Genomic DNA, 13,815 nt, shown 5'->3' on the forward strand with positions numbered 1-13,815 from the left:
CGGTAGTTTCACCGGTTGCTCAGGGGGTCAATTACGGTTCTCCAACAGGATAACTGATGGGGTCGGCACGGAGTTCCAGGCTCACACGTCCATCCACATCGGATCCTTAGCCACGCCCCTCTGCAAGGTTCATCATCATCTCAGATTTTGTTTAACATATGTGTGTCCCTTGATTCATGTCATCAGCTTCTTTGGTCTTGATTGAATGGCATGCTGAAGAAACCTAGCTTCATTTCTGTTTCGAATGCTCTACTTTTGATTAGCAGAATTATGTCAAAATTAAATGCTGAAAAATCTGAAATTCTGATATGTGACCCTGAACCTTTTTTGGAATGACAGTCTATGGCCTTTGAACTTAGAGACCCCACCTCTTCCTGTTAGCTGTCCCAAAAATCTAGGTTTCAAACTTAATAAAGGGTTATCTCTTAAAACACACATTTCCGTAGTATTTACAGGTTCTTATCAACTGAACCTTCTGAGGAAAACCCTGAGAGTTATTCCTTGCGAATGCCAGGTAATGTAGCAGCAGCAACTATTCTTCCCAGGTTTGATTACACAAACGCCCAGGCCCGGACTGGCCATGGCGGCCACCGGGCAATCCCCTGATGCGCCGCACAGGTGGGGGCCGATTTTGGGCCCCTGGGGGCCGGTTTTCTTGCAGGGACGGTTTTGCAGCATAGCTGCAAAATCGGCCCTGTACCAAAATCGACCGAAAACCGGCGACGGCAAAGAGCTCGGTGGCACCTCCAAACCCCCGAGTGGGGAGGGGGGCCGGCCGAGCACTTTGCCAGGGCCGGCTGTGGTTCCCAGTCCGGCCCTGCAAACGCCTGTTATTTGGGTTTGCCTGCAAAACTTTTTTCCAGACTGTAACTGATTTGCAATATAGCCAGGAGGCTGGCAATGGATTGCACAAATGTACCTGAGGCCAAACGTAAATTGCATTGACTACTGGTGGACCACAGAATAGTTTTTAAAGACTTGTATATGGCCCACAACGTTGTACACTGCACAGGTTCCTCTGCTCGACTTGCATCACTAAACATTCCCCTAAATGGTCTTTGCATTGTTCCACACGAGTCAGGGCCTTTGTACTGCAATATCTTTTTGTCTAATGGAGGTCAGATTCAAGTTATTCAAAATATTTCCTTCCCAATTGTTCAGTCTTCTGGTGTTCTTCGTTCTTTGTTAGTGCCAAGATGCCTTTTTGGTGTAAATTTGCACTTACCATTATGTCTGTTTATCTATTCATTCCCTTATTCAAAGGTTGGCTTAAATAGGCCGTTTTTCATCATTCCCTGTGAGAACTCAGCACGTGTCATGCACGGCTGTATGACTTTACAGCGCATTCTGTTGTAACGTATGCCTTTACCACACATGCGTTACAACGCGAAATCATTCACCACGAATATCCTTTACCACGAAAATGACTTTTACACGCATAATTTTACAACGTTTTTCGTTGTTAAACTATGCATGTTAATGGCATTTTTTTGTTAAAGGATATCACCCTAAAAGTGTACCCTTTAAATTTACCCCTGCGCGACACCACCCCCTCATTCCTCCTTACCTCTCCTTGATCTTCCGAGGTGATGTTGCACGTCGTTTAGAGGAAGCGGAAATGTCTTTCCGTTACCTCTAACAACGCCGATTGCCTCCATCTTTTTTTTTAAATGATGGAAACAGGTGTGTTTTTTTTTTTTTTTTCGGGGCGGGTGCCCCTCCCAAGCCCCCATTTTTAACTCACGCTTTTTTGGGGTGGGGAGACAACCCCACGCCCCCCTTTATTTTTTTTTTCTTTAGCACACATGCCTTTACTACGTATCTCGTAGTAAAGGTATGCGTGGTAAAGGCTATTCGTTGTAACCACGCATGCTTTGTAATGTATGTGTGGTTTTGGTTATGCGTGGAAACGGCCGCGTTGTAGTGGCCGTTTCCCGTCATGCACATCACCCATGCCTGTGCCAAAGGCCTGTGACCTGTATCAATGCTAACTATATTCCTTACTTTTTAGGTTTTGGGTTTAGGGACCAGTGGAATGATTTTAGGCCACCCAATTTTATCAAGTTAACATGATGTCTACAGCTTTAGGGCTGTGTCCTTGTCCCTTTAGCAGTGGGGTGAGAGGCCAGTGTATACCAATAAGGCATTATGGCCTCATCACTGTTTTCCTCTTACCCCTCATCTTTATTCTCTTTTTGATGGCCAGGATTGGGGGAGGAATGTGATCCATAATTTTGATTTGGGTTGCACATCATTGCTTTTCAGATATGGGTTGTTTAAACGTAGCCCTGGCCCTGGCCCCAAGCTAGCACTAAGAAGTGGAAATGTTATCCATTCATCTGTAAACCTGGAGCCCCATGCCATGAGAAATACAGTCACTTGTACAGGTTGTTCTGGTGTCCTGGCAGAGTTTACTTGCTATGCCTTCAAAGAAAACCGGTGCAAGTGGCATGGATGGGGGCAGGTTTGAGGTTTCTGAAAACTAAAAAACGAATTATTCTAAAATACGTCTTTCTTAAGGAGCCTGCGTGCTTTAACTTTATCTATTGAGACTACTGTCTCTTAAATAATTTAGAACATTGCTTTGAGATTGCAAACTGCTTACAAGTAACCTGTTTGATGTCCTCTATTGCAGAGTTACCTTTCTTCAAGATTACAGTACATTTTGGACGAGGGTTGAAAGTCAAACCATCCAGGCAGTAAGTATATGCTGTTTCAAAGTTAGAGCTTTAGATGGCCTTCGAGCGTGTTCGGACCAATGCTAAACATTTCAAACTCCAAACAATATTAATACATTGTTGCTTACAATGTAAATACTGAGTTTATGTTAACGCTTTAAGACCATTCCTCAGCACAGAGGCATAAGTATATGTAGGTAACCCATTAACAACAATATGTATACACTAAGGTTGCAGACATTGTACTAGGGTTATGCATCACAAATATATCCTTCCTACAATTCAGTGTTCCCTCTTTTTTTAAGGGAAACACTATAGGATCTGGTGAATGAATGAATGAATGAATGAATGAAAGTTTATTTATAATGCGCAAACTTAACCCAGGGGGCATCAAGGCGCAGTCCACACATAGTGATATACAAGATAGAAAAGAGAGAATGAGTTAATAAGCCTGAGAGAGAAGAGCCAAGTCTTTAGGAGCTTCCGAAAAATCACCAGAGAGGGTTGGCTGGAGAGTTCGGGGGGGGAGATTGTTCCACAGTTTAGGGGCCAAGGTAGAGAAGGCTCTTCCTCCCCATTTTGCCTTTTTAAATCTGGGAACGGCAAGCAGATTTCTTGAGGACGAACGGAGGGTTCTCTTGGGGGAGTAGGGACTGACAAGAGTTTTTATACCTTCAGGACCTGATCCGAACACAGCCCTGTGAGCCAACAGATGAGCTTGAAGGAAATCCTGGCATTTATAGGTAGCCAGTGGAGATCCTTCCTAGCCCGAGTTGCAGACGATAGCCTGGGAAGATTTAGGACCATCCTGGCTGCAGAATTTTGAACCATCTGGAGACGATGGAGAGATTTCTTATTTATGCCCCCATAGAGCGCATTGCAATAGTCAAGCCTGGAAAATACCAGGGCAACTGTTGACTGCTTGCAGGCATCAGGTGACAGGTAGGGGGCGATCTTTTTCAACATTCCGATGGTATTACAGCAGGTGGATACTGTTCTGTTGACCTGAAGGTCAAAGGAGAGGGCTGAATCTATAGGAACGCTCAAGTTCCTGGCCGAGTTGGTTGGAGGAGGGCAGTCCCCCAAAGAGGGGGGCCACCAATCTTCCAACCAAATGTTGTGGCTTCCTCCAAAGATTAGGACCTCTGTCTTCTCTCCGTTGAGCTTTAGGTAGTTACGCACCATCCATTGCGAGACTGCCTCCATACATGTTCGAAATTTGGAGGCATCCTCTTTAGACGGTGAGGTGGTGGAAATGATAATCTGGGTATCGTCTGCATAAGACAAAATTTGGTACCCAAATGATCTTACTACCTCGGCAAGTGGGGTTACATAAACGTTGAAAAGTAGAGGGCTCAGGGAGGAGCCCTGAGGAACCCCACATTGCACGGCCTGAGAGGGAGACAGAAAGCTACCAAGCTTAACCTTTTGGTGTCTCTGACAGAGGAAGGAGGATAGGAGATTCAAGGCACTTCCCCCCACCCCTATCCCCTTCAGCCGGTCTACCAGGATTGAAGGGGACAGGGTATCAAATGCTGCTGTAAGATCAAGCAGCACCAATAGATGGGCTGCCCTCTGTCCACCTCAGAGCGGATATTGTTGACTACGACAGTGAGGGCAGACTCTGTGCTGTGTGCAGCACGGAACCCATGCTGGGAAATGTCCAGAAGGCCCATATTTTCTAAGTATGTAGTCAGATGACAGTTAGGATGGGCCTCAAGTATCTTGGCAGGGGCTGGAAGCAAGGATATGGGCCGGAAGTTTTTTAAGACTTCAGGGTTTAGGGAAGGCTTCTTTAGAAGAGGCCTAACAACTGCCAGTTTCCAAGGGGTTGGAAAAGACCCCTCTGTGATGGCCCTGTTCAAAAGCCTCCAAAAGGGGGGGGGAGAAGAACGGCCTCCCTACATGCTTTCAAGATTTTTAGGGGGCAAGGATCAAGAGGCGAGCATGATTTAGTAGCATCAAGAAGGCGGTTTAATTAATCCTGCGTCAAATGAGGGAAGCTAGAAAAGTTAGAAGGGGAACCCAATTCAGGGGTCTCATTGTGGTAGGGAGAGGGGAGGGGGGCAAAAGTGCCCTATTGGTATCCAATTCCACATTAAGGGATTTGAGGGAGATATAAATGTCAGAGATTTTGGAGTGGAAGAAGCTTGCGATATCATCGCAAAGCTCCTGCGACTCAACGACCGAATCAGTGACTTTAGGCGTTGACAAAGTGTCGATTTTAAAAAGCTCTCTAGATGATTTCAGTGAGGTGGTAATCTTGCTGAAGTTTTTCTTTTTTTCCTCAGCAATGGCCTTTTTATATTCTCTCAGGGCTAGTTTGTGTTGGCCCTTCCCCTGGAGATCAGGACAGGCATACAGGCTCTCTCCTTCTGTCTACATTTCTGCCGTAGTAATCTTAGATGTTCCGAGAACCAGGGCGACGAGGGACTTTTCCTGGCCGAGTAATGTTTTTTGAGGGGTGCTAACGTGTCCAATGCGTTGGAAAGAGCAGCTGACAGACTCAGAGCAGCTTCATTTGCGTCTGATAGAGAGAGGGGATGGATGTCTGTCAGGAAGGGGATAAGTGTAGTGTTGGATACTTCGTTATAATTCCTCCTAAGTTCCCATACTTTCCTATTGGCTTGATCAGGGCCAGAGCAAGTCATGTTGAGATAGAATGGTATTGCCCTGTGATCTGACCAGGACAGGGGAATCGGAGTTTCAGTCACTAGTCTGGTATCATTGGAAAAGATACCATCTAAAGTATGTCTGGCAAGGTGAGTAGGGCCATCAACAAGTTGGCTCAGCCCACAGGTGGTTAGGCCCTCTATTAGGGATTTAGTATCTTTGTCATCATGTATTTCCAAATGGAAATGAAAATCGCCAAGGAGGGTAAACTTAGGCCTACTGATGAAAGGTTCCAATAGTGTGAGTAGATCATGGCAAAATTTAGTCCTGGGAACTGGAGGCCTATAACAAAGAATACCAGCGAAAGAAGCAGAGGGGGCCAACCATATAGTAAAATACAATGCCTCATAGTTCTCCGAAGGAGATGAGGGGGTTAAATACGGCAGGTAAAACAATCTCTGCAGATAATTCCCAGTCCTCCACCCCTGCGCCCAGTTCGATCCAATCTAGTCAGGGCATAACCATCAGGGATAGCCTCGACTAGATCAGGGCCAGATGAATCAGAGCCCCAGGTCTCTGTTATAAAGACCCAGAAAGGCTTCCTCTGTACTACAAATTCATTGAATGCTATCTTGTTTTTAACCAGAGATCTGGCATTAATGAGAAAGCCAGCTAGATTTTCCGGAGTTTCAGAAATCTTAGCCCTGGCCTGATGTTTTCTAGGTTGTCTGGGGCGGGCGGATATGGAAAGATTACAGCCACACCTGTTGGTGGGTATACCCTCAGGAGATATAGTATGATGGCACGGCCGAGGGGGGTGTCTAAGCGAAAGCAAGGTGGAGAGCATATCTGACTCCTGCTTAGTGAAGGAACGAGAAAGATCGCCCTGCCCGTCCTGCCGCGCGTCCTCGGCGCGGTCGGGCGCAGACGGGCTAACTCTGGTGTGACTCTAGCGGTGGTCCGGCGCGTCCGCAGAACGCGTCCGCTTCGCGGAGGCATCACCGTTTCTTTTATGTGCTTGATGACTATAGCGCTGCAGGAGAATCCTCCCACCCACCTAAGATGGCCGCCGCTAGTTTCAAGGTCCGTGTGCCTCAGCCCTAAATCGGCTGGGCACCAGAATGCGATTAGGTGAGCTGGCGATTTGGGATGCCGACTGATCAATGGCAGGCCAGGTCAGTAATGAGCTTTCCAAGTACGTTTTTGATTTTAATCTTAAAAGCACGACGAAGTTAAAAAAGGTGTTTGCCTTTTCAATCAGGCAAAATAAAACATGAGAGCAAGATTAGCTTAGCACACACCACACCACCTCCCGGCTTCCGCCTCAGGAGGGAACAACATTCAGCATGGCCTCAATAAGCTAACATGCATAATTCATCAAGTACAATTGAAGCATAAGTAGTACCATTTATAACCAAGTACTCTTGTAGCAGCAGGTTGATGCTCATTTGTTTTGTGACCAGGCAAGTGACAGCAGGCCCCTAGGATGTTATGCACTCTGAGGGTGACAAGCCAGATATAGCTACCTGGCCTCGGGTCAGATTTGGGGGCTGCCCTGAGGAAAAAAAGCCCCCCACAAAGACGTGTTAGGGCCAGGGAATCCTATACTGTGGAATTCCTAGGTGGGCAGGGGTGTCCCTACTGGTGGCTGCATTTTACCGTCTCAGGACACTAGGGCGAAGTTCTTGGCAGGGAATCTGCTACATGGAAAAACATCCTGGACCTTCAAATCTGGGACCATAAATAATCACAAAAATTATACAAAGTGAAGGATTAACCCTAGCTCCTAAAATAAATTCTCAGAAGAGGTGGATGTATATTAAAAACATTTAATTACTCAGCCTACTGGGGGAAACGTTGTTAAGCATATTTACATATTAAGCAAGGGTAGCTTTCTTCAAGACTCAGATACTTCGTAACAGTCCACCTACAAAGAGTGATCTGTGGTTTAGTACTCATCCATAAATATTCCTGTGCGGTAGTGCACAACTCACAACCATTGCTGGAGAGGAAAAGATTGTGAAGATGTGCCACACAGCAAGGGTTAAGTAATAATGGTGGTTTCTGCATGTTGTGGAATGGATGTCGCAAAATGAAACCAAGGTTGACCAATCTATCTTCTGCACTGATGGGAACCCACTGTGGCAGAAGGACGGTTTCAGGTAAGGAATCCAGTCGGCGGGTGAATGGGGAGGCAGGGTCGGGCCACTGAATGGTTTGAGCAAAGATACCGCTTCTGTGCTAACAAGAGGGCCCAATGTTCTGACTAGTGGCCCAGAATCTAAACTATGGCCCAGTTGCGTTGGCAGAGATTCCCTAGGAAAAACACGTTTTACCCTAAAATAGTCATAGAAAGCAGCCATGATTCCCAGTGGATGACTCGTCAGAAAGAATTTCCAGAAGTAGCTTGGCTGGTTCCTAAACTTTTCTCTCAATTCTCTGAATCCCTTTACAAAGTATTCATCTTCATGGGTCTCTACAGACCACAAGGTCTCCTAAAAGGGGTGGTAGAAAAGGACGAAAGGTTTATAGCTTGGAAAATAGCTGGTGGCAAGTTAAATGTTGAACAGACTGCCAGGCACTGGTCATGCAGGCTGGACAGTGATACTCACTGGTAAGTAGCCTCTGGCCAGGAGGACTGGCCAGTTTCGGCTGTTTGACCGGATACATAAAATTACCTCTCCATTACCAGACATCTGCCACAGCATGACAGTAGCACTTGCAAAACCCTTACATCTTTATTAGAACATTTGTAGACTTATTTCCCTGCTCAGGGTGACTAACAGGTGCATCAGACAATCCCAGAGTTCCATTTAATGGATATGATGGTTCTGTCCGAGAGCGTCCATCCTATCCAAGGACTGTGATTTATACCCCACTCCCATAACCACCAGACCTTGGGTAACAATTCTTTTCTAGAAACCTGTATTCTGCTCATAGTCATGACACTTCTCCTGTTGTATAAAAAGGCTTACCTGATGTCTACCCCTGACACAACTGTGAGCCAGGAAACAAGGGAGTGTCGTTCAAGGCCAGAAACATACCCGGCTGTGAGGTGACCCCTCTTTCTCGAGAACTTTATATTGACCACATGACCGGAGTTACAAAAATTGAAAAATTGAAACACGGCAAAGGCTCGTCCACTTCCTGGAGATGACCTGATAGATCAGTGACTTCCCCAAAGTTGTCCATTCCTGGAGCCCAACAGGCACTACAAGGCCAAAGCATTTGATGTGTTCTGTTCTGCCGCCATTGTAAAGTTACTATTTGATATCTTAGCCGCCACAAACACTATTAATTTACGACTGAAAGAAATACAAGCAAGAAAGGGAGCACAAGAATAAAAAGAATTGTCTCAAATTGAAATTCAAGGCCAAATGTTCTTAGATTATACCCGACTACACAGCCAACTATGTTGTTTCTTACTTTTACAATACTTTGGGATACCTTCTTTTTCTGTCTAATCTTCTTCTCTGTCTCTTTATCTCTACCCACGCACTCTTCCCTTCACCTCTGTCTCACTGTACAAGCTGTACAAGCTGAATAACCAAAATCCTGTTGCTTCCACTGTTTTTTCCTCTGTCTCTTTCTCTGTTGCTCTTCATTGTGTGCTTGTGGTCTCTGTGCGCGTCTGTCTTTTCCTATATATATGTGTTTTTTGCTTGTTACTCAATCCTCATTCTCTTTCTATCTCTCATGCTGTAAGTGTTGTTGCCCCCTCCCCACCACATCTTTGTGATTATCGAGGTTTGGGCCTGTTACTCCTTCTCTCTCATTCTCCTTAAGAAAGACAAGTCTTATTGGCTGTTGCTTTTTATTTCTTTATGACTACTGTGTACTTTCTCTCCCCCTTGTCTCTCTGTCTTCATTTACTAATAAGTAACCTCAGACTGGTTTGTGTAACTTCTGCACACCATTTCTGTTTGAGCTGGTAGCTAGTAAATTAAAAACCTACAGTCTCTATCCGTCTGCCACTAAAAGGAATATTGTGCAAGTCCAATAATGGTACCACCCCCGTCTTACACTCTTTTTTTCTCTTGAACCATTTCCACTTTAGAACTTTTCTCTTTCTCTCTTAGTCCTTCTCTCTGTCTGTCTCGCTCCTCTCTTTTGCACACACACGCACACAAACAAAAACACACACACACACACACACACAAAGTTTGACTGGTACTTAACTAATTACCCACAATCCACTAGCAAAATAGAAAAAAAGAGACCGATTCAGTGAACAAAATGCCACGAATATTCATAATAGCAGCTCGAAACACAATAGCAATAGTAAAAGTAGTACCAAAAATGTGCTACTCATGGTATTTGCTGACTGATAGTAAAATCATTAGTTACTTTAATAGTAACTCTGATAATAATTCCAATACAACTAGTATTTGTGATAGAAATACACAGCAGTAATATTGAAATTAATAGCATTCATGTTACAAATCGGAAATGTGAAGCCAATAGCAAACACTATAGTACTATTATTAATTATAGTAACAGCAATAACAATAGTAAATTGCAATACCAATAGAATTAGTGATATTTGTGATGCTGGTGGTGTAGAGAAAGTAGAGTGCTGTTAGAAGCGGCTGTCTCTAGTTGGCAGAGGTACACACTTCTGACAAATAGGGACACACCTTTTCTAGTCAGGGCAAGGGGATCACACACTTAGATAACCCCTGCTCACCCCCTTGGTAGCTTGGCAAAGCAGACAGGCTTATCTCAGAGGTAGTGCGTTAAGCATTTATGACCACATACAGTAATAAAGTGAATACACTACAAATGGACACGACACAGTAGTATTATAAAAATAAGGATTTTTATATAAGGCTTAGCACAGGACCAAATAACGACAAAAATATACCACAATCTTAATAAATACTCTTGGAAGGAAAAATAATAATTCAAGCACGGTTTCTTCTTAGCACAAAGTCTTTAGTATCAAAAGCAACTCTTCTTCTTTAAAACACAGTTCTTGGCAACAATGTAACCCCCACGGGAGTCACACGACGTCGAGGCAAAGATAATCCAAAGGTTCGGCGTCGACCGCGAGGAGCGCTACGTCGAGCCCAGAGTCGCACAGACCCCAACAACACAGTACCTTGGAAAAGTGAAGCACTCGATGATCAGCGGCGTCGAGATGTCCGGCGTCGCGTCTTCGGCGTCGATCGGGCCTCGGAGTCGGGGCGATCTGCAGCGGCGTCGACCGAAGTCAGGCAGGAGCAGCGCTCACGAGATGAAGCAGGATACGGCGTCGTCGATGTCGATGTTGCAAGAGTGAGCAGCGCTCACGGCGTCGAGAGGGCTCGAAGTCGATGCGATCAGCAGCGGTGCAGACACGAGGTCACTTGGAGCTGGAGCCGAACTCACTACTCACTGGCGTTGTTGCTGGCGTCGATCAGGCCCGGCGGCCGGCGTCGAGGAAGCGGGACACTGGAGCCGTTACTCACGATGTCGAGCTGGATTCGGCGGCGTCCGTCGGCGTCGAGATTGCTGGATTCTTTCAAAGGTGCTGGATTCACAAGTTCCAGCAAACAGCACTTTAAGCAGATGAAGTCCTTTAGCCCTGTGTCTTCAACAGGAGACTGGCACTCTTCCAGCTCTTGGAGATTTTCTTAGCAAAGATTGAGAGTACACACACAGTTCCTCTCTCCTGGTTCCTTGGCAAAAATAAAGAAGCAATGCAGGATTCCCCCAACTAACAGCACTCTGGCAGAAGGGGTAGGCAGTCCTTAGATCAGCAGGCTTCTTGTCCTTGGTTCAGGTTTCCTTGTCAGAAGTGATCTAAATTCTTGGTTCAGGGGTCCTTCTCTTATACCCCTTTTTGGCTTTGATCCCTTTGTCCCTGCAGGGGAATTTCCCCCCGTCTTGGGTTTGTTCTGGGTGTTGCCAGGCCGAAGCACCTGGCCTATTCACTGTGCAGGGCAGAGTCTTCAGCCGCCGAGCAGGAGCGGAGCCAGCATTGTCACTGGCAGGGGCAGGGCCATCAGTTGCCCGGCAGGAGGTGGGCCAGGAAAGTCCCAGGCAGGCACAGAGTCATCAGTCGCCTGGCAGGGGGGCGGAGCCAGCATTGTATCAGGCAGGGCAGGCTATCAGGAGCTACTCTTCCCCTACTCTCAATGCAAATGCCCCACTCACCCCACACTGACTCATTCAGACCTCTGGAGCCACCCAGCTCCTGTCACACGCACACCAGAACCAGCAGAGACCGGTAGACAGTTAGACAAGAAAATAGCTACTTTCTAAAAATGCTATTTTCAAACACAGAGTCCAAAAACCATCCACACAAACGGATGCGTTATTAAACCCTGAGTTCAGGGATACCAAACTCGACATTGCACCATGCTCCCCGAGCCCGCTAGGATTATAGCATTAATAATCCTGGCAGCCCATTCTAACTGATGGAGAGCAGGTTACCTTACAATAGTGAAAAACGAATATGGCTGTAATTCACTATTAGGACATGCCAACCTTGTCAGGCTTGTCCTACCTTATGCTTACAATGCACCCTGCCCGAGGGCCTACCATAGGGGTGACTAACATGAAGTTAAGGGAAGGTTTAGGGACTGGCAAGTAGGTGTACTTGCGCAGTCTGCGTGACAGTACCAGACTGCACGTGGTCTAGCAATGTTAGACCTTCAGACATAGTTTTACTAGGCCGCTCTTGTGGGTGGCACAACACGTGCTGCAGGCCCACTAGCAGCATTTGTATTTACAAGCCCTGGCACTCCTGGTCCACTCTACTAGGGACTGACAGTAAACCAAATAAGCCAAACATGGAATTCAATCAATACAGCAATTTCACATAGGGAGCACTTGCACTGTGGCACTGACCAGCAGTGGCACAGTGCCCAAAGCATTTACCAGCAAAAACATCGTAAACAGAGGAGGCAAACAGAAAAAATGGAGGAGAGACTCATGCCAATGATGCCAGGTCTAACACGTGTCCCCTCCAGCTGAAATGTGGGGAGAACTACCCTTACCCTTGGGAGTCCTCATCACTAAGGCGGAAAAATCTGGACAGACCATCAGCATTGGCGTGATCTGTGCCAGGGCGGTGTTCCACCGTGAAGTCCATCCCCTGTAGGGAAATGGACCACCTCAACAGCTTTGGATTCTCACCCCTCATCTGCATCAACCATCTGAGGGGCCTGTGGTCTGTCTGAACCCGGAAGTGAGTCCCAAACAGGTAGGGTCTTAGCTTCTTCAGCGCCCAGACCACAGCAAATGCTTCTCTCTCTATCGCACTCCACCTCTGTTCCCTGGGAAGTAACCTCCTACTGATGAAGGCTACAGGTAAGTCTCGGCCCTCTTCATTCACCTGAGCTAGAACAGCCCCCACGCCATGCTCTGAAGCGTCCGTCTGGACAACAAATTCTTTAGAAAAGTCGGGTGCCTGGAGTATGGGTGCTGTGCACATTGCAGTTTTCAGGGTGTCAAAGGCCGTCTGACAGGCGTCAGTCCAGATCACAAGTCGTGGCTGCTTCCTGGAAGTCAGCGAAGTCAAGGGGTGCACAATGTTACCATAATCCTTGACGAACCTCCTGTAATAACCCGTGAGACCCAAGAAGGCTCTCACCTGAGTCTGGGTTTTGGGCGGTGCCCATGCCAGGATGGTATCAATCTTGGGTTGCAGGGGGGCCACCTTGCCGCTCCCTACTTGGTGCCCCAAGTACACCACTGAACCCTGCCCAATGTGGCACTTACTGGCTTGGATTGTGAGGCCTGCTCTGCGCAGGGCCAACAACACTTCCTGGAGGTGGTGCAAGTGTTCCTCCCAGCTGGCGCTGAACACTGCGATGTCGTCCAGGTAGGCGGCACTGAAATCCTCCAGTCCAGCCAAGACCTGGTTGACCAACCTCTGGAAGGTGGCAGGGGCATTCTTCATCCCAAAGGGCATAACCCGGAATTGGTAGTGCCCATCAAGGCGATCTGCCAGTACCCAGACGTTAGATCAAGCGTACTAAGGTACCGGGCAGCCCCCAACCGATCTATGAGCTCATCAACTCTGGGGATGGGGTGCGCGCCAGTCTTGGTGACTGAATTGAGTCCTCGGTAATCCACACAGAACCGAAGTTACGGTGAAACACCAGGCGCTGCAGCCTTTGGGACCTAGACCACTGGGCTGGCCCAAGGACTGCTAGAGGACTCAACCACCCCTAAGGCAAACATTTTGGAGACCTCCTCCTTGATGTATGCTCTGACCTTGTCAGTCACTCTGTAAGCCTTGTGCTTCACAGGAGTGCTGTCCCCGGTGTCCACATCATGGACACACCACTGCGTGACACCAGGAATCAAGGAAAACAGATCAGGGAATTGTCCCAACAATTGGCGACAATCCTGCTGCTGCTCAGGGGTCAGTGTGTCAGAGAGGACAACACCATCCACTGACCCATCTTGCTCTTTTGCATACAGGAGGTCAGGAAGAGGCTCACTCTCCTCCTCCATTCCAGCATCTGTAGCTAGGAGCATGCCCACTTCGGACCTTTCTAAGTGGGGCTTTAAACGGTTGACATGCAGGACC

At 47.0% G+C, this 13,815-nt stretch overlaps 1 protein-coding gene across 4 annotated transcripts in view; it reads left to right on the plus strand.

The window, feature by feature from the left end:
- Positions 1–13,815, plus strand: part of LOC144755443 (putative ferric-chelate reductase 1) — a 552,454-nt gene that overhangs the window by 191,102 nt on the left and 347,537 nt on the right. For all 4 annotated transcript variants that reach the window (XM_078644381.1, XM_078644371.1, XM_078644398.1 and 1 more), the window contains one exon: positions 2,636–2,699. In XM_078644381.1, coding sequence (XP_078500507.1) covers positions 2,636–2,699 — 64 coding nt within the window. The remainder of the gene's footprint in view (positions 1–2,635; positions 2,700–13,815) is intronic.

The sequence above is a fragment of the Lissotriton helveticus genome, chromosome 1_1 (genome assembly GCF_964261635.1).
Source record: "Lissotriton helveticus chromosome 1_1, aLisHel1.1, whole genome shotgun sequence".
In the NCBI taxonomy this organism is placed as follows: Eukaryota; Metazoa; Chordata; class Amphibia; order Caudata; family Salamandridae; genus Lissotriton; species Lissotriton helveticus.